The sequence below is a fragment of the Crassostrea angulata genome, chromosome 1, assembly GCF_025612915.1.
Source record: "Crassostrea angulata isolate pt1a10 chromosome 1, ASM2561291v2, whole genome shotgun sequence".
Lineage (NCBI taxonomy): Eukaryota > Metazoa > Mollusca > Bivalvia > Ostreida > Ostreidae > Magallana > Magallana angulata.
Genome location: NC_069111.1, coordinates 26,560,773 through 26,582,962, shown reverse-complemented (window position 1 = coordinate 26,582,962; position 22,190 = coordinate 26,560,773). Strand labels below are relative to the sequence as shown.

The 22,190-nt window shown below is 32.6% G+C and overlaps 1 protein-coding gene across 1 annotated transcript in view; it reads left to right on the top strand.

The window, feature by feature from the left end:
• Positions 1–22,190, top strand: part of LOC128176024 (oxysterol-binding protein-related protein 1-like) — a 35,600-nt gene that overhangs the window by 6,000 nt on the left and 7,410 nt on the right. Inside the window, exons 9-16 of the mRNA XM_052842015.1 lie at positions 1,468–1,531; positions 1,885–1,992; positions 2,445–2,564; positions 3,443–3,512; positions 4,805–4,911; positions 10,426–10,618; positions 11,600–11,717; positions 16,965–17,040. Of these exons, the coding sequence (XP_052697975.1) occupies positions 1,468–1,531; positions 1,885–1,992; positions 2,445–2,564; positions 3,443–3,512; positions 4,805–4,911; positions 10,426–10,618; positions 11,600–11,717; positions 16,965–17,040 (856 nt within the window). The remainder of the gene's footprint in view (positions 1–1,467; positions 1,532–1,884; positions 1,993–2,444; positions 2,565–3,442; positions 3,513–4,804; positions 4,912–10,425; positions 10,619–11,599; positions 11,718–16,964; positions 17,041–22,190) is intronic.

The window sequence follows — 22,190 nt, the reverse complement described above, 5'->3', positions numbered from 1 at the left end:
GATATTTTATGTTATGATATTGTATCATGATATCGTTATGTATAGTATTGTATATTATAATATCACATGTCATTGAAATTGTATAATATGATACTGTAATATTATATAATATCATATCATATGATATTGTATAATATGATATTGGTTTATAATATGATGTATTATCACATCACATGAAATTGTATTGTATGATATTGTAAAATATATTATTGTATCATATGATACAATATGTATAATACAATATTGTATTATATAATATTTTACTTTATCACATAATATTGTATCATTTGATATGAAACAATGTTGTATCAAATTATATTGTATCATATGATACAATATCATATTATGTATCAAAAATGATACAGAATCATACAATATAATACTATATTATACAATATAATATCATATGTTTCAATGTTACGATGTATTATGTAATATGATATTGTAATATAATACTATATTGTTTTATATATTATGATATTGTATTATGTGATCAAATACAATAATGTATAACACAATACAATGTCATATCATACATTACAATATCATATCTCATTGTTGTTTATTATGGTATTTTATTGTATTATATGATGTTTGTTGTAAATATGATAGGATGCAATATTTAATTTTATATTATTGTATTGATTAACATATGAACATATGATTATCATACAATTTTTTAACAGATGATATACGATATTGTGTCAAAACAGAATCCATGAATATCCAAGATCATAAAGTATGATTTTCATTTGATATGATAAAGGTGGTCTCATAAAGGTGAAGTCTCATAAGGGTGATGTCTCCTCTCGGTAAGCTTTGTTATCTGTGATTACCTATGTTTTAATATAATGCGGCTTCTGCCAAATCAAGTACCGGTACATTAGCAAATATCAGGAATATATACAGATGAATAGTAATTGGTACTTTCAGAATTGGGGTAATTGAAACCCATGCTAAGGCCGTCCTCTAAAAAATGTTAATTTGGAATTACCTCCTGGAGGTTTCTTGACCCAGGAGGTGGGGGGGGGGGATTTTATTTTTCCGACTTTTAAAGATTTGTGGAAAATAAAAATCTCCATGTAAAAAAAATTCCTTATTTTTTGCTAGTAAAATTTTATCAGCAGGGGATATTTTAATGAGGCAGGAGGCAATTCCAAACAAACATTGATTTTATTTTGGCCTAACCTTTTGCAAAATCATTTTCCGCAAAATATTGTTTGCACTTAATATACTGGGTTTACAGTAGCTTTGGATTGCAAGTTTTTATTTGGACTAGATAAAAAAAATCAGTCATATAGACCATACAAAAACTGTTCTGCATAGCATTGGGATATGGTATACATACCCTTAAATCAATATCTTTAAGTTTTCAGACAAAGGAATACCATATATATTTGTTGGAGGAGTTCAGCTCAAGAAATTTTGTTAATTAAACCAATATTCAATTAATATGTATTATTTCAGAGGGGATGCCAGCACAGGTGCCAGAAGGAAAGGAATGAGGTACCTGGATGGGACCATCATAATGGTAGGAAAGTTATAAACATCTACACGGGCTTAAAACAAACATACAGTACTCCATACCATATTATGCTTGGTCATTTTGGTATTGCACATATTTTGGCAAACCTGTGTTAAAATAATAATGTACTCTTTAAAAACATATACATACAAGCAATAAAACTTCTTTGGCTCATGGAAATTTTGATGTTTTAAATTGTTTAAGGTGAAAAATGATATCATCCAGCAACGAATCATGCAATTTTTGTGCTCCAAAATTACCTGATACAAGCTATAACTGAAACATGATCATTGACAAGTTGTATATGCCACCTGATTTTTGAGTAGTGACAGCACTCTCTTTCTTTTCATGCTGCGTAGTTACCTAAGAAGTCAGAAAACAACAGTGCAGAGTTCGTGTTGAAGTATTCAGATGATATACAGCACACGTTCAGTACAGGGGAGGGAGAACAAGAAATTGAACGGCAGGTTAGACAATTAAGTGAAAAAATTTTCCTGACAAAAAATACGGTCTTGCCTGGGATAAACATTCCACTGTTAATAAGCTAACGTAGGCGAAGTTGTACATTTATACATTTATTATATGTTATGGGCGGTAACAATGAATCTTTTACAAAATTGCATGGTGATTTCTTTCAGTTTTTACCATTTGATGTACAGAATAGATGTGTTTTAGATTTATTTTTTACGAAATAATTCTTTTTTAAAATGATTACCTTCAAAGTCATATTTTAGATGAGTGTGAAAAAGGAGGTAGCACCTTAATTTTTGTTATACTCATCTCAATTTGAATTTAGTTTGCAATGCCTGCTACCTTCAATACCCATATGAACCACAAATGAAAGCATTTTTAGTTAAATTAAGGAAACACATGTAAAGAGGAATGAGAAAATGATTTTGATAACATTTTTTTCCCCCAGAAATGGTTGAATGCTTTGAAAGACCACATCACATACAGCACTCACTATATGCATCAGGGAGTGACTGGGTCGGACGAGGAGGAGATTTTACCCTTGGGGTCCCTACAAGACACTCTCAAAGTAAGCACACCACCTGACATAATGTCCCATTCCAGACAACAGATATTTAAGGTAGTCAATGTATAATGAAGGGATATTGAACAATTTTGAGTCATTTTAAACTAGTTAAATATGTATTGCTAAATAACAAAGTAGTGAAATAAAATTCACATGACTGACAACATATAAGAAGCCGGTCATTTTGCACTTCAAAATTTTTTGATGAGTTATCTCCCCCTTGACAAAAAAAGAAAATTTTAATTTCGTCAAAATATCTGCGGTAAGTGATTCATTTTCTTTCATAGATTAATAAAGAGAAAGTTTATACATGTATTAACCAAGAGAGTTCTACGAATTTTAAGTTACTTTTTACAATATCTTAATAAAACATATGTTGCGCATAGACTTTAATGCAAAATTCAAAGTGTAATTAGTTGGACCATAATCAAAATTTTGAAAATTCCTTTGGTGGAGTATTTTTATTTGATAATACTGTCAAAATGATATCATGATTAAGAATATCGAACCATTCATTTATTAATACAAAATGTGGTCGTTATACATCGAATACCATAAACCGTTGTAAATATAGAATATCATATATAAATGTGAAGACTTAAGGGGCTATTGGACAACTCCATATTGTGACGTTGACCTACTTTCTTTAAAAAAAAAAAAGAAAGTTAAATTAACTATAATTTTATATTGATTTCTGTCACTATTTTGATATTTGATGGCTTAATTAGTGCAAAATGTCTGCTATTAATCTGTGAGTTGTGAGTTTGAAACCTGCTGAGCCTTAATTATGACTTTTGCACTTTCATCGACAATGATATCTTGAGATGTCCCAAACCACTTGATAGCTTTATACTAGGTCATTTTTTTTCTGATATATTCAGACAGCCCAAGCACAGCAGAAGTTGTTGGAGAAGGAGATGGCATCCCTCTCCTCTACAGTGACTGTCCCAGGTTGGTGTCGTTTTAAATAGATGTGACGAAAACAATAAATAAAATTATTTCATATGATATAATGGAATAAATAGCACAAATACTTCACGTAATTAGTTTACATTTATATAACCTGTTTACATTTTGGCTCTGAAAACTAATTTACTATCAAAAGTTATATAAATACAGAGGCAAATATCACAAATTCATACGATTAAAAGAGATATTATATTAAGAGTTACTGGCAGGTCATATACTTATAATATTTACATAAAGTAATGCAAAAATTAAAACAATCAATTAAGATGTTGATTGAAAATAATTCTAGTCGTAAGCATTTTTAAAAGTTTCTAATGCTGAATGACATTTTAAAATTCTGAGAGTTCATGCCATAAAGGTCTGCAAGTTGTAAATATTGTTCAAGATATTCTAAATGTCACAGTTCACAGGTGTGTGACTGTCAGTCAATATATCGGGTCTCTGATTGGTTAGAGCGCTCGCATGGTACGCGCACTCGCACGGTACGCCAGAGGCACTGGGTTCAAGTCTCGGTTGAGACTTTACTTTTCAGCTCCTGTTACGTAAAGTTGTCCTTTGAATTCATGTAATATACAATTGGTCTGGCTTAATCTACCAGGTTGTCTGCTGTTTGTCTTTATAAATAAAAAAGAAATATTTGTAGCTTGTCTGGAACTTGATTTTAGGGTTTATTTATCACAAATGGAATGAGCTACTACTTACCGGTACTAACATCATTCAATGTTAATAACCGTCATCAATCACTCCAAGATTCTCCAGATCATTCACACTAAATAACTTATTAATCTGATATGATGAAAAATTGTTGAAAACAGAAAACAACTGGGACTTGGTAATGGAGGTGATTGATTTGTTTAGGTCTTGATGTGTGGTTTTGTGTCTCATTTTGAGAAAATTTCATTGATATTGATAACCATTGTGGATTGCTTTCAGAATTCCGTCAAATATGTGCTACAACCAGCTTCTCGCGTAATGGAGCTTCATAAATATAAGCAATTATAAACTACTTAGAACCAACTTTTATTCGTGTGCAGGAATATTTCTGAAGAATTGCAAATGGGTTGTTGTCGTTGTGAATATTTCTTGTTGTGAAATAGTTATTCAATGTCTCTTCTGATAGTTAGTAATCTATTTAATCAGCAATGACTGTGCAAAAATTAGTCTTGATGAATAAGTTTTCCCGATGTTGATCCTGAAATAAGATTGTTGCTAAGAAAAATGTTTTCATGATTTTCGTTGAACACTAAAACCCTTTGAATTTCATTGTTTTACAGGAGGTTCTCAGCTTGCCGTGCAACAGACTCAGAAGATATCTCAGATGGCTCATGAGATGTGTGTCACTTTTGGTCAATGCCTTACCCTCTTCAAGCAACAAGATGAGGTACTGATAATAAAGCTCACACTTTCTTTTTAAACATTCTCTCTCTCTCACCTCTCTCTCTCTCTCTCTCTCTCAACCATCACAGATCAGGACAGTAAGTTGGTTTTGTCATTCTTTGTACTTAAGCAGCTTTGAAGCTAGCTTAATAGTTTATCATTTGTATTGATTTCATCAGGTGAACTTTATCAATACATGCAAGTCTTAATGAGCTGAATCTCATTATAACCCATGCAACAAAGTTGCGAGGGGAATAATGTTTTTTGAATGGTGAGTCAGTCAGTCTGTCAGTTGTACATAAATGTGCATACATCATGTATTACCAAAAAATTCTGATTCCAATTATTTTGGGGGGAATTTTGGCCCTTTTGAACCTAGAATTTTGGCCATATTTTAAATATAGTAATGAACAGTTTGTAATCGCAACCCCTCTTCAACCACTGCATGGAATTTTGCGAAACTTTGTTTTCATTGAGGACACAAGGTGCAAATGTGCATATTATGAGAAAATTCCAATTCCTTTATTTTACTGGGAATATCGGCCCTTTTGAACTTAAAATTTTGGCCATATCTTGAAAATAGTAATAATTAAACAGTCTGTAATGCATTGAAGACATGATGTGCATATAACCATTATTTTTCTTGGAATTTGGCTCTTTTGACTTAAAAAATCACGTATGAAAGATAGAAACATCTGTTGATTGACAATCTTCTCTCTGTAAATGCCAATCAACCATTTATAAACATGTACTGTGGAATCATTTAAATTTTTGGGGGGCCAATTTTCGTGGATTGTGAATTCTTTGTTTATTCGCGGGAATGTAATTTCGTGGATGCGTCAGTTACTGTTTCAGTAACAAAGATAACTCTTTCTAAAAATTGTTTTCGTTGAGGATTTAAATTCGTGGGGGAGGCCAACCCACGAATACCATGAAAATTGAGCCACCACGAATTCTAATGATTCCACAGTAATTTATATATTTAGTAACAAATAGCCATGTAAAAAGTGGTAATTGAAATAACCCAGATGACTGCATATATATAAGCCATTATAAACTGCAAAAGAAATGAATTGCCATACTTATGAAGTTATTAATTAATTACTGTTATGGTTCTAGGGGAGGAGTGGTTTGTTGTGTTTTATGTTGTATCTATATTGGATGTCTGCACAGGGGGATGGCTTGACTTTGTACTTTTTAAAATTAAATAGATGTCAAATATCAGTAAGCCCAAAGACGACCAAGGAGCAGATGTCGGCCGATTGTTTAGTCTTTGTAAGTTGTGTAATAAGAAGATTTTGTCTGGTCTCAATCTTCATAAAAGCTGCTTTGGTCTCACTGCTGCCTCAGTGTTCTGCTGTTTTATTAGCTTAAGATGGAAGGGACACCTGCCGATATTAATGTGGATAAAGAAAACATTAAAATCGAAATACTTTCACAATTTTCAAATTTTACAATATTTAAGCAACAAATATGTTTTAAAATTTGTTTGAAAAGTAAAAGTTAAAAAAGCCCCAGCAGGAATCAAATTCATGACTTACTAATTTGTAGTTAATGCTCTAACCCATTGGCTGCGCTTTGCTGTTTGGTAACTATTTTGCTAAAGAAAATGTTTATAAAATTATGCTTGATTTCATCGTTTATTTCAATCCCATATCACCTTATTAAACTGGTGAAATTCTACACTAAAATTTCATTTTATAGATCATTAAATTATTTCTTTTCAGAAAATGAAAACAATATTGCTGCAAATGAGACAGTTTATTTGTCTTGTATGAATTGTGTAGCTATTAAATTCATTCTTTAAATAAAGCTAATTTACCTTTGAGCACTCTAGCTGTGTTATACTTACTGTGTGTGTGCTTTCCAACACACTTAACATACCAAAAATATTGGAAAGTAATTATAATTTTTGAAAAATCTATATCCCGGAGTACCCAAACTCCGTCACTATAAGCAGAAAACATCCCGCGTTTCTCTGTAAATTATTTTTTGCGGTTTTTATCATTTGCAATCACTAAATATAACCTGAAACATTATAATTTATAAAATTATTAACAAAAATATTTTTATTATTATTCAAATACGCCCTCTGAATATGACGTTTATCACACGTGCTATCATAACTTATGAACCTAACTCCGTCACCCACATCTATGGTACGCCAGGGAATGACGACACATTAACAATTTAGTTTAAACTCAACTTGTATCTAGGCCAAGTTATAATAAGTAAAATCAGTGAATACAATTTAAATTGTATATCATTTCATCAAAGTGAAATGATCGCCAGAATAAAAAAGTGGACCCTTGTAACAAAAATTACAATGACCTTTTCAGAATGTATGGATGCCGTTTGATTAATGTCCTTACATATTTCAAAAATATCATATCAATAATGAATATATTAATGATTATATTATTTATTTATTACATTTTTAATAAATGTAGCATATTCTAAATACTGACATACCGTATATATCTGTAACCCTGTATAAGGCAAAAATTACGGCATGAGCGATTTGACGTTATCATCAAGTGTAGTGCATAAACGATATTGCGAACTGAAAAAATGTGTTGATAATTTTAATAAAAAATAAATTACATGTAAAATGTTTCATCTTGACCTCTCTTAAAATGACTGACCACGGTATATAATTAAATAGGCCCGCGTGTCAGAAATTTTGTTATTTTAGTGCACCCGTGAAAAGGTGTTAGCTGATTTCACGCAATTATTGTTGCATAAAATGAACAATGTGTGATTTTGTTATGTTTGAACACATTCTAAAAATTAACCGTTGTAAATTGTTGACATTTGATTGAAGATTTTTTACATGCAAAAAATGACATCATAATCGCACTTGATTTCAAACGGCGAGGCGTTTCCCGAAAGTGACGGAGTTAGGGTAGTGACGGAGTTAGGGGGCTATGCGATATATTTTAAATATTATATTAGACAAGGATGAAATATTTGAAAACTTTATTTGCCTGTTTTTATGTCATTTTCAATAAGTAAGTGAAACAGATTTTTGTACAATTTAATTTTCATCTTGGAAAAAAAAGAGCTTGTACCCATGTTGACTATTAACTGTATTATCTAAAGATGCTAACGTTTGTGCCATTTGATTGTCTCAAAATAAAAATAAAAACATTTTCCCTCAATGTTTACTCACAAATAGGATCTTTAAAAATAAGATTTCAATCAAAATTATCAAATTTTTTTATCATTCTATTAAGCAAAAAAATTTTGTCAATTATTTTAATATCAGTATTTATACATCATGTAGAGAAAAATGTCTTGCATAACAGTAAAGTTTATTTAAAAGTATTCTAAACCCTTATGATTAATTTATGATAAAAACTGCATAATCTTCAATTGGATGACAGTTAAATATAGCCTTTTGTCAGATGGATTTATTTTTATTGGTCTAGCTGTAATTATAGCATTATAGCCTTGCTGGTATCAAATTACCTCCATAAAAATCATGTACTTATAACAAGGATCTCTTAGGCTTGCTAGGCAATCAGGTTAAATCAAGGATTAAAAGAAAATGCGTGTCCCACATATATCAAGATATTTTGTGTTCTGCCGTTGGCCTTTCTGAAATGTCATTGCAAGACGTACAAGCTGGTTGAAGGCTAAGGTCACTCCCTCCATATGTTATAACTATGGATTCTTGTGTTGGGTTGTGTTTTGTGCTACAAAAAAAAATGTGATCAAGCAATGGATTTTTAAAATTCATGCACGCCAGGTAGATATATACTTGTAGAAGTATTACGTATATAAATGGTAGATGTTGGTGTATTATAGTCGTGCTTTTATTGATTTCACATGCATGCCTGAATTGTCACCAAGAGAAAACACGGCTGGTTATGAAATTGATCCTGTTCTAAGACAATGAATTTGTATGAATGTTTGTTACAGCGTAATTCTTGTAATTTATTTACTAGTAAAACCTGCCGGGCTTGCATCATTGAGCCAATCTGTCTGCTACTTTTGAACCAAAACATCTCCATATTGTGTTACTTTACTGGCAAACTAATAAATATTATAGATGATGATCTAGTGTTTTTGCTGACTAAATAAGTAGTAAATTATCTCAGTAAATAAACAGACATTTTATAAGAATCTTCCCCTGCAAGGAGAATAGATATCATTTATGAAATCTATAAAACCATCATGAATATCTTGAATTGCAACTAAATACCGGTATATGAGATGAGCTCCACTGATAATTGGAAACAAATTTAAAACTGAGGTGTATTGAATTAACAGAAGGATGTAAATTTGTGTAGCTAGATGATAAAGCTAATTTTATTTTAAAACCAGAAGTGATGTCAAACAACATCCTCTTATGAAGTCATGCACACTGTATTTATACATTATCTTCAGAGGTCGATGGGAATATTTGTATTTCTCGGCAACACTGACAACTTTTTTTTTTCCTTAATTCTTTCCTTTCTATAATGGCGGTCACAATCCAGCACAGTGAATAAATTTAACTGGATTGTACCCAGGTAATGTGTATATGTCACACTACCAACTGCTTCCTGGGAGTTTAGATAGAGATGTGAAACCGGGCCATATCTAGAGGGATAATATGTGATGTTTTTTAGTGAAGCTGATGTAACTCTTTTGAACGTTTGACTGCAATCAGTGCTAGCATTGGGATTTTAATAATTATTGATCTGATTCGGGAGTCTGTTATTCCAGTGATCAGGATGGCATCTTGTTAATAGTCAGTCCTTGTTGCTTTCCCATGGAGATTTTAGGTAAACAAGGTAGTATTTTTTTTTTTAAAGAAATCTGTTTACATAATGATAAATATATCCCACTAGTTTTTGACATTTTATTTCAGAGCAATAGAAATCCTAATCTTTGCTCTCAATTTCTATCTCTCTCTCCTCCCTTATTTATTTTCATAAGCTACATTCTTTCTAAATTTTCTCCAGTTTATTTTCATTAGCTTTATGATCTTTGTCATGTCTAGACCATACTTATGTAATACCGCCTCTGCGGGGATTTTGTAAACATAAGCTTCAAGTACAATACAGTCGAATAAAAGGTATTGTGGGGATTAAATCTTTGTAGCAATGCAGAATGATTAATTAAAGAGTCAGGGTTGAATAGGTGTATTGTTGAATTGCTTCTTCCACAGTGCTCAAGTTCTTATAAAGACTCTTATATTGTTCACACGACTTGCTCTGACGGTAGAACATGGGGAAAACAAGTATGGAGTAAAATCATGTACCGTACCAGTTGTACTTTTTAATGGACCAAACACTTGATCAGTGATGTCCTTTGGAGTTTGTCCCTAGTATATACCCATAATGACAGGTGGAGAGTTCCAGAAGTGTAATACTCGGTCAGAAGTGTGTCCTGGTGTTATATATATTCATGTATAAAGCTGATGTCATTGGTTATAGAAATGGGTCAATCTTGAAGATGCAGATTAATGGGAGATCTAGTTTTCATTGAATTAAAGACTGAAAATATATTTAAGTACTTTCTACTTTAGGTTAGAGCTCTCCAGTTGAAGGAGGAGATGGAGAAATCTCGCGTCCTACAGGAGGCGCTGCATGCTTTAGCAACGGAGCACCATGAACTGGAGCAGTCAATCGCCGTCCGAAAACCGTCCACGCAGCGCTACTACGATACGGACGAGGACGAATTCTATGACTGTGATGAAGAAAACTTAGAAAACACTGAGGGTTTGTATATGCGTCTATCATCTTACCATAAAATTTTGTACTATTATGTTTTACCTCAATACCTTTAGGAGTTTACCCCATCATACATGTATAGCAATAACATTATTAAACTATATGGGGTAAACTTTATCACAGATATAGGTACCTTAGCAGTGGTTATTACTATATAACAGAAACAAGGGCTTGTAACCTATTGGCTAAGAGAAGTTTGTATTACATATGGTGAAGACTTCACAAAAGTAGCTTAATAATGCTTTGAAACATGGAAAGCAAAAAATGTAGATGTACCTGATATTCATAATTAAGGTTAAGACATTCAATATAAGAGTATATGTACATTTATTTGTCGTATGTAATGAAAACCTCAACTGGGATTTGAACCTAAGATTTTTTGTATGCTGTGACAGTGCCGTGGCCACCAGATTATATATAAATACATGTACCAGCTAGTGTACAATGTACTAAGCTCTGACTCAAAACCAAGGGAAAAACTACTCAATCATCTCATAATCTAAACCTTGACATCTGTAAAAATCTGATTTCCTTATTAAATAAATAGCTTTATAAACATCAACTGATAACTAGAGAGAAAGACCTTAATATTCTTACAAGAAAAATAGATATCTTTTTAAGTTTCTTTAATAATACCTATGTAAGAAAAAGATAATAAATTGTGGTGTGTTTCATGTCATGTCCAATTTTGTATCCCATAAATCTCTCTCTCTCTCTCTCTCTCTCTCTCTCTCTCTCTCTCTCTCACACACACACACACACACACACACACACACAGTCAGCTACGGTAATCTGTCTTAAAATTATCCATTCATCTACCCATCTTTTCCCCAGGTATATTGAGTGGTTTACAAGTTTGTTGTCACAAAGAAGGTGTAATACACAAATCAGTCTTTCTTATTTGTCTGTTTTTTGTCTAATCTCTGCACAAAAATTAGTTTATTTTGTATCTTTGTATTGTTCTTGTAGAGTTTCCTGTGCATGGAACCTTTAAGGAGGATGTGGATTGCATGTCGTATCAGTCCATTAAGTGTGAGAGTCCAGACCTGTCAATTCAGTCCGTCACAGAGAAGTCCAAATATGGAAGGTAAAGTATCTTCTTGGTCATGATTGACTCCTTGACTTTTTCAAAACATGGAAATAATGCACTTCACATGGGCGTGCAGGTCTGAGTCTCAATAATTTTGAAGAGAAGAGGTGAATTATTCATATGAAGAAGTTTCTTTTGAGAATTATTTCCAAAACTTTATTTTTCCTACTATGAAATTTAAAGCAGCTAATTCTAATAATTTAATTTAATGAAAAACCTCCTCTTGCTTCCTCTTACTTGAAGCCCTGTGAGGTATTTTTTTTTATGCAAATGCGGGGAAAAAATTGCGATATACATACATGCAGTGTACTATTAATATATTACAGTAACTTCCTTTGCTTTTTTATATTTGACATACATGCACTCTTAGAAGATAAGAAATTGAGTTTATCTAAAGACCCAGTGTAATATATTGCTTGTACCGGGGTACTCACTTGATTTTGAAATTGAAATTTGAAGTCAGGTAGCTTTTTGACACTATGGGCATGCAGTCATTTATCATTGATATAGCTAATGATTTGTTTATCAATCAAGTGTAGGTTTAAAAAGGTTGTCACTTGCCATTATCTTGACACCATGATTGTAAAAAAAGAAAATTCGGTTTACTCCTCATAGGGATGTACATAATAAACATGCAGTACTGAATACCATATTCTAAAGGCACCGCAACAGGGGCAATAGTCGCCGGCCCAGTAATTTGTGTAAAAAAAATAAAGATTTTATAATGACGATCTGTATTCATTGGAACGGCAATGATAATGCCGATCTGTGTTCAATGGAGCAGCGAAGTATATAAACTCTATTGTTTTACAAGCAAAAGTGTGGTATATAAACATCTGTTTTTGGTGTGCCTTGACAATTAATAGAGTACCTATAAAATAGGTTTGGCGTTAAAGAAATGTTGATGAGCATATAAATTAGACAAAGTGTAAAGTATTGGAAATAGTTTAAAAAATATATATATCTTTCAGGGCCCTCCACACACCTGGGAAAAGTTCTGCATACAAGCCCATTCTACAAAAGATAGGATTTCTAGCATGTATTCATGCTTGAAAATGATAGGAAAAAATTTAATTTTGGGGGGGAAATCAACTTTTTAAAATGTTATTTTTGCGTTAAAATTGCCATGTTGTGACGTACTGTCATAAAAAGTAGAAGTCACGGGGTGTCGAGGATCCTTAACAACTTAATTATTATAGTAATCATTAACATATAATTTTGTTATTCCAGTTTCAAAACTGGAGGGATTATGATGTATAAATCAACCCATACATTTCAAGTTTTGAGCAGAAAAAATTTAGATTAAGTATTTTCTTTCAATCCTCTGTGTTTGAAATCCTACCTTTATAGTATGGTTAGGATATTAACTACAAAATGTATCTCACACAATCCTAATTTCTGTTACCAGGTTACTGTGTGATCTTTTATTAAAAACTAACTTGGAAAATAATGCTCAATATATGATAATCTAATTACATTGTCAGTATGGAGTTTGCAAAAAATTAAATACGGTAATCCATTTTTGGACATTTTTTAAGTACAACATAGACTGATAAGTTGGATAAATAAGTGGACATTGAATTTGGTTCTTATACATGCATTATTCTATAATAAAATTGGGTTTTGTGCTTTTTTGATACATAATAAAACTAACATTATGTACATGTACATATTTGCTCATCGTCGGAAACCCACGGCCAGTTTCTCATAGGCTTACCCAGTTAGTGTATTAGCTAGAGACTGGCTGTGTGTTTCCGACGATGATATTTGCTTTGTTTCTTATAGTGCCATTATGTAAGTGGCCAATATCATAAATTAAAGATGTACCATTTTGTATCTTTAAAATTTTAGGTCAAATCCTATTCAAATCACCCCTATATCCTACCTGTTGATCAAATTTGCCGCCCCAATATGAAATTACCTTCTGATATGCCCCAGTATTTCCCCCCAAAACAAGACAATTCTTTGATATTTGCATCTTTAATATGTGGTTTACTTCCTATCAAAATAAAATTTTATATAACAGAACTGATTTTCTTAATTTTATTTCAGAAGTATAAAGTGATGCATTAATTGGCTCATGTTTTCTAGCCCATAGATTTATTTTTGGCTGCATGCATGAGCATTCTTGACAATAGATAGGTATACCAGTGTTCATTAGAAAAAAATGAGTGGTTTTTTTTCTTTGAAAAAATATTTTGGAACAATAATTTGTGTTGTTTTCTACTTCATAATTCTTATTGACCCTGCATAGAGTCTATTGTCTTGAAATTGTCAGAATGATTGGTAAAATCGTTCAAGGCAGAACCTCCTAGTATAAAACTACATTGTAATATTTTATGACTCAGATAGTATATTCTACAATATTTTACATGATCACTAGAGTTCAATGAACAGGACTAAAAGATTCATATTTTGTCAAAAGGTTCCCCAAAGATAACAGCAGTACCACAAAAAAAGGAGATAACTCTGTAATCTTTGAGAGTTTATTGCTCACTACATAGTTTCTTTTTAAAATATATTAATAATTTTGCAGTCGATTAGCTGAATTTTGTACTATCACATATTACTATCTCTAAAAAAATTACCCCTCTCCCACCCCCCCCCCCCAAAAAAAAATAAACAAAATTAGTGAGACTGAAAAATTTAATTTAAGTTATACTTTATCCCCATAAGCCAGTATGGGCCTATAAAGTAATAATACGTTAGGTCTTTTTCATAGTATTTCAAAATATAATCAAATTTACAAATGTTTGTGTAAAGCTCTTTTATTAATCGTAAAAAAAAATAAGGTAAACTGAGTCTCTCAATGTTTACACGATAATGTCATTATTGCGAAATTGTTACTCTTGACACGTTCCCTGCATCGTTTTGTTAAAAAATTATCTTCGTTTTGTTAAAAAACGAACTGGAAAGATCGTGTTGCTGGGAAAAAACTGATGCTTCCGATGACAAGTTTTAAAAGTGAATGAACGAGAAAACAGGACTGTTTGTTGAATAACCGGCTTAAATTCCGTGGAACTGGGCTAACCATGCTGACAGTTGAGCATAAGCCATTGAACAGCTGATTTACGTAAATGTGATCACACAGACATGGAGTCGTTCTGTGTGTATTCGTGAATTTGTTAAATTACTGATAGCCCATTTCTTGTAACACTGTTTTGATAATAATTATGGCATGTAAAGACGATAGTTCTGCAGAGGAAAATGGCTGCCGTAGGAAAGGAATGCAATTCAGGTGAGACGAAATTTGTAAACAAGCGTGTCGTTAACGTGTACGCGTGTCATGTCTTTACACATGTTAGTCCATCACCCTTGAGGACACTCTTGAAATCATTTTTTTTGGTGTTTTTTTTTTATTTGATATTTTAATCAGAGATTAATTAAATTCAAACTGTTTTTTTAAACGGAAACTAGTACATGTCCTACATGTATATATGATTCCTTCACAATGTTTTGAACAAATTTTATTTTATCTGTTGGGGGGGTGTTCATTCATTATTTATTTTAGAAAGTACAAACGTTTAAGTTTTTGCAAATTCAATGAAAGATTTAGATTTATTATCTAATTTGTCTAATACATAGAAATTGTTATAAAAATGCTCACTAATCAACCAATAGACCCCTTCAGGATAACCTTTACAGGGTTAATTGATGATCGAATTTTGCTGGACGTAAATGAAACAATCAATGTTACATCACTTTTTCACCAAATTATGTCATTTTGCCCTGCAAAAGAGCAGTATTGCAGTTACTGTAAAGGGGCTGGTCCATGATATAAAGTTTATTCTAAACATGCATGTATAAAGTACCTCTGTTTTATGATTACAGAAGAGGTTTGCCAGTATATTACCCATACAAACACACCTCAACCCCCTGTCCCCACCCCACCTCTTTGATCTTAATTGTATTTTAGACTAGACAGGAGGTTGCATACTTGTTATCATATCATAACAAAGAAAAAATATTTTCAGTAGTTCAGGAACTGACAAATTATTTAACAGATGAATAAAATATTGGTATTATTGCAGAATGCAAGCAAGATGTATCATGTTGGGGCTACTGAAACATCTGTTATTTGAATTTGATGAAGCAAATTATGTAAACCCGAGACATCTTTATAGGATATTAATTAGTGAGGCGAACCCAGAGTTTGTTAGGTTGATCCTATCCACACCTTGGGGAGTGTAATGATAGTGTGAATAAAGCGCCAGAATTTAGTTTTGATCAATACCCAGCCTGCAGGGGGAAAGCATATTTTATTCATGCCAAATTTTTGCAACAGTCTTTATAGATTCTAGACTATAAGAGTGTGGAGAAGAGCACTCTGAATGTGGAATCAATTGACCCGTAGTCTAAGTCTTATTATTATGATATAAACTCACATACTCTCTCACTCAGGGACTACCTGGGGGTTTTTTTTGTTTTTTTCACTCAAAGAATGTCAAGGAGACAAATAATATTGATCGGGAAACTTGGATGGGCCTTACAGTTTTACATCAGTTACTGAACAGTTACTGGGTGTACTAGATTAAAAGAAGAGACAAAGTCGAGAGCATTTTGTAATAAAGCAGAAGCTCTTTTATTTTGAAACGGTACCATAGATGAAATGATTTGTTTGCTGTCGAGATCAGTCTCTCATTAAGTTAGATGCTGGTGGAGTGAAATTAAGCTTTGTCGGTGAAATATGAATATCTGCCTCTGTATGTAGCTGCAGGTCTGTAGCTCCCGGTCTGAAAAAATTTGAGCTACAGTCCTGCAGCTACCTTTGTATGTTGCACTTATTTATCATCCATTCTTTCACAGCTCAAACTGAATTTTGGAAATAAGATCCAATCAGAATTAAAAGGGTTTTTATATAGATTCAAAATGGCCTTAAAATTATTCCATGGTGATAGATTATTGTATGGCTAATAATTGTCTGCAAAATTATTTTCTTTATTTTATTTTGTATCATTAAGTTGATATTCACTGCAAATATGATTTTTTTTATTTCAGAAAACATGATAAAAACTATTCAACGAGTATATATTTGAATATTTGTTACCGGTATATTGATTTGTATAAAAGTGCCTTAATGTTGGGGCCCCGTGCTTTAATTATGGGGTCTTGCTTTACTGTACAGACTGTATGTGGGATTAATTAAAGCAAGGAACACAAATCACCGGAATAATATCATGATGTCAGTTGATTTCGGACATTGACCTCTCTCTAAGACACATTCACAAATCTTTTCTATTGCAGGACCAAGTTGCCTGTTCCGATGTTCGATAGAAACGACTTCAGTGTGTGGACCATTCTGAAGCAGTGTATTGGCAAGGTAACCTGATCAGATGTCATGACAACTTGTTTATACTGTATGTATCTTTTCATCTCCTTCTCAACTCCCACATATTGCCCAGGGTGTTGGAATCCTTTGGTTTATAAATTATCTTTCTGATGCTCGAGGTATATAACCACATAAATATCAAATTAAAACTTGAGGACAGAAATCTAAGCTAAAACTAGCTATAGGTATACAGATTTCAATGAATTCAGTATGCATGATCCTACTGTGGGTTGTTTCTATTGAAAGATGCAAGTTATTCTCAATATATATAAGAAATTCATTTTTTTTTCTTTTTTAAAACTTTACATTTCACCTCAGTCATCAGAAGATTGATTATGACAAGCTAATGCTGCCTGGCATAGTTCCCAATCCGTTGGGGTAATATATATACAGTGTGTATATCAAAAACTCTGTTACAATGTAACAACCGGGCACAATGGATCCCATATTGATCCTGTTGTAAAAAGACAAATTGAAAGCACCTGTTTACCATCTTGTTGGATCATCATGGGGTCTTTTCTGGATCTTCCAAATTAAAAAAAAAAAATCCAGGGTATGGCATAAAGGAGAGGCAATTATTGGTTTGCTTGTTTTCCTGAGTGTCTATACGTTTGTATTCACCAATCAAGGGCCTTCCAATAAACTCTTAACTGTTGGAGTATAAACTCCAATGAAGATCATTAAGCATTCATTTAGAGCTCATTGCAGGCTCTTGTAGAAAAATTAACTTTATTTTCTTCAACACAAAAAAAAACCCCATTATCTACTGGCGTACAGTACTGTATTTCCATTTCCTGACGTCAGTGGGTTCATGGATATGCAGTTTATCCTCATTGACATTTACAGTTTGATATTTCTTCATACTAGTGTATCAATACTCGCAGCACTTGGGGAAAAGAGGGAAGGGGAGTTGTCTTACAGTTGACACTGTCGCTCTGTCAGTGCTAAAGCACTTTAATAAACGGTTGGCATTACAAAGGGTAAACTTATGAAGATACACTTATAGTTACTACCAAAATGAACAGTCACTCTATATATATAAGCATGTACATGCAGGGATTTTGAATGTAATTTATATAGCTCCAAAAAAATTCAAAAGTTAGAACAAATGTTTTTGAATAAATGATTCAAAAGTTCATCTATGGAGATGTGGAATATAACATCATGCAATAAAAGTATGAAAAAGATATGGATTAGATACTTATTAGAATAATATCATCAGTTTTTAGTGTTTTTTGCTTCCATTATTCGCCCCTCTTGCAATTTAGTTGCAGAGGGGATTTGTAGCATTGCGAACTGAGTGTACATGGGTATGTTAGTGTAAAGAAAGAAATGTACCGAAATTAATTTTCTTAGTTATAGATTAATGGTACCATATTTATTGAGCTATGCAATTTTATCGAGTACTGTCAAAATGTATGTAAGAGTTGGCTATAGATATGATAGAACACAAAAACAAATGAGTTACTTGAATCACATTAACATGTTAGAAAATCTCCACTTGACGGTAGTGCAAATTGTTTTTGAGACTTATGGTAAGTCAACTCTCTGACAATATATAGGAATGTTGCAGACAATGCATTGTAGTTCCTTAGAAAGGGAGTGTGAGGTTAAACCGTGTAAGATGAATCAACCATGAAATTGTCAGTTTATATATCATAGATGATGCGATCTATAGCACAATATTGACAGTATCAATGAGGATAGCGTAGAAGTTTCTATGAAATCATCAGATGTTGTTCATAATTGATCTAACAATTTATAGTTTCTCTGACTTGATGTGATGACAACAGATGGAAAATCTGATTAAATGAATTACCCGGTAGATCTATATACTGTTCATATTGAATAAGTCATTTTGAAGGAAAGTGCATGTGTGTCGACTTGCACCGAGTTATCTCTCAGAAACACAGAGTACATCTTCTCTGTTAGTAAAACTGATCTTGTTGTTTCCAATCTTATGTGGAATTCTAGATACTTGTCTGTGATCCTGATTCCATATCCCCGCTATAGCTGTTTCAATGGGAACATTTCTCACCTTTCCTTCCCGTGTTAATTAATAGTTCTTCTAGTTTAGAGAGCTCCTGAGTTGTTTACAGGACAGACAGTTGATCAGCTTATAAAATGTCCTAACTGCCTTGTTATATGAATATACATGATATATAGCCAAAATACCAGATCTGAATCATAAAAATACATAATTACTGATAATCAATGGCAGTAAATACATGTCCCCTCAGACAGGTCTAAAAAAAAAATAGAATTGTTTTAAGGGACAGTAAACCTCTGTTTGTCCTCATGGCCAGTTATTAAGTATAAATTGGCAACACAAACTGTTCCTATTATCAAAGAAAATAATTGTTTTAAGGCCAGACCAATATGATTTCTTGGTCCTCAGATTCTAGACAAAAAAATATTGGGGCCAGCAGGCGATTTATTAATTTTAAAATTAAAAAACTGAAATTTGAAAATTTTGGGGTGACTTAAAAAAAATAGATGCGAGCGATTACATTTTATTTTAAAATATCATTTTTTTCCTTTGAAATACACATAAAAAGTAGTAAATAGTTGGTGACTGTATTCACCATTGTATCAAACCTCTCCTGATCGCTAATTCTATCCAAACATACAGGCATTATTAGGTCTTTCCACCTTTCAGGTGAAAGACCTCTTGATTTCTTTATGTTTTTTATTCTTCTTCTTTTTTTCTATTTAGCTCGGGGTGACTTTTTTATTATTAGAGTTATCCAAACAATTTAAACTTTATGTAATTGCTCATTAAAAGTTATGGTACCAATTGACCCTGTGTCAAAGAACTCCCAGAACTTACAGAGTTATTGCCCTTTGAGAAGAAAATGCTTGTTATCGCCACTCCTCTGAAACCATAAGAGATAGAGATTTGGAACTTTTACCAATGTCTTCATTACAGTTAGAGGTTTCTTCAATCTATTCATACCAAAAAGTTCTGAGGCCCCCTTGTAGTAGTTATTGCCCCTGAAAGTATTTCAATTTTCATAAAATCACTTCCAACTTCTTTATTATTTATAATAGAGACTTCGGACCACTTGGGATGGAAGCGTCTACCTTGGCCGAACAAAATGACATAAAGGTCAAAGGTCAAGGTCATTTGAGAAGCTGTTAATTAATGAGTTTTTATATCCCTTTTGTTTATGGTGGTAGAGAAAAACTTTTTTATGGATTTAGTAGGACATCTTAAGACAATTTAAAATATAGCCCCTTGGCTCATTTTTTTGAATAATTACAGAGTTATAGCCCCTATTGTACGAAATGCTTGTTATCGCTACTCCTCTGAAACCATAAGAGATAGAGACTTGGAACTTTTACCAATGTATTCAGTACACTTGGAGGGTTCTTCAATCTATTCATACCGAAAGGATCTAAGGCCCCCTTCTAGTAGTTATTGCCCCTAAAAGTTTTTAAATTTCTATAAAATCCTTTCCACCTTTTTTTTATTAGTCGTACAGACTTCGGACTACTTGGAATAAAAGCATCTACCTTGGCCGAAAAAAATGACATAAAGGTCAAAGGTCAACGTCATTTGGAAGTCCGTTAATTAATGAATTTTCATATCATTTGAATTACAGAATTATAGCAAGGGTTTCAATAGCTTGCTGGATTGTGCAATAAGGTATTCAATTGGGTCAGCCATGTATCATATCAAGTCCTGTGGTTACTCAAGTGGAACTTGCCATTCATTCTGTTCAAAGACAGCTAGCCTCTAGAGCACTCTCTTCTATTGTTAGTTAAATCTATTTCTGTAGTATTGGCTTGATAATAATAAAAAATCTCTTAAAAAACCATTTATCAATTAATGGCTTCGTGGTTTTCCCATTTTATAATACAACATGTATCATAGGTATAATAATTTTTTGTATACCTTATTGAGCAATCTAGCAATTCATTAAAAATATTAGGTGGAAAGACCTCTAATTGTTCGAGAACAATTAGCCAACTAGTTTACTTGTAAACCTTGCTGACAATCATAAAACAAACAGCCAAATCTATTCAAACCCCCCTGTTTCATCAGCAATTGATCTAGTTACCAAATCAATCTTAAATATAACATTATTGGGAGTTGATATCAGGTTTTTTTCTTCTTAGTTTTTGCATACTGTCAGTAATTATGATACACATTTAGACATAAAGGAATTATTTCAAGATATTGCAGGCTTTAAGCTTTCTAGGTATATGCCAATAATTTGCCATCATGATGACTAAATTGGCTATATTCTAAGAATAATGTCAATTCAGAGACATATTTAGCTTGAGTGCATATGCGCATGTCTTTTCTTGCTGTTGCATGTCAAAAAAAAGAGACAAAAACAACTGAGAAATTCTCAGGCCTTAGAGGAGTAATTTGGAATGCAATTGATTATCTCTGTAAAAAAAATAAAAGGCCTACAGTCAATCTGGGAAAGGAAATAAACTTAATTTTATGGTGAAGAGATGTACACGAGATGGAGGCAATCCATTAGAACTTTTCCCAGTGAAGCTGCATTTTTATGTGTTGATTTGCTAACAGTGCAGGATAATGCACATCCAGTGTTTCCAGTCAGTCAAGTTGTTGGGCAGTACATGTACTGTAGATTCCTTATTTTACTTACAATAATTACCTAATTCCCCTATCTTTCTGTTTTTATCAAATCGCAATAATATTAAATCAAGAACGCCAAATTTTTATCATCATTTATTATAGTTTACATGCATCCTCCGAAAAATAAAAGCGAGATTTGAAAATCCACTAGATGTGGTTCTCGTGATTTAAGGCGAATAATAATTCTTAGCTTTTTATTAGGAATTAACAGTAATTACGACTGGTAGGATACAACACTGGCAGATACAAAAATATCTTTTGCTGAACAATGAGCTGTTTATAGGGGACCCAGCGAGGGATGGGGCTGCCATTAACTGAAATTGTTTAGTCTTTATTGATCGAATAAAAACCTCAGTGGACATTGATTGTATAGCTTTGTTTACTAAATTTCAACAAAGATTGAAAAAGAGAGGGATGATGTGTACAGAAAGGGATCATTAAGGATCATCGAGAACAGTCACTAGCTGTGTTAAAGATTGTTATTTCCCTGTGCTTCTTTATTGTGTTCAAAGTTTGGTTTTTTTTT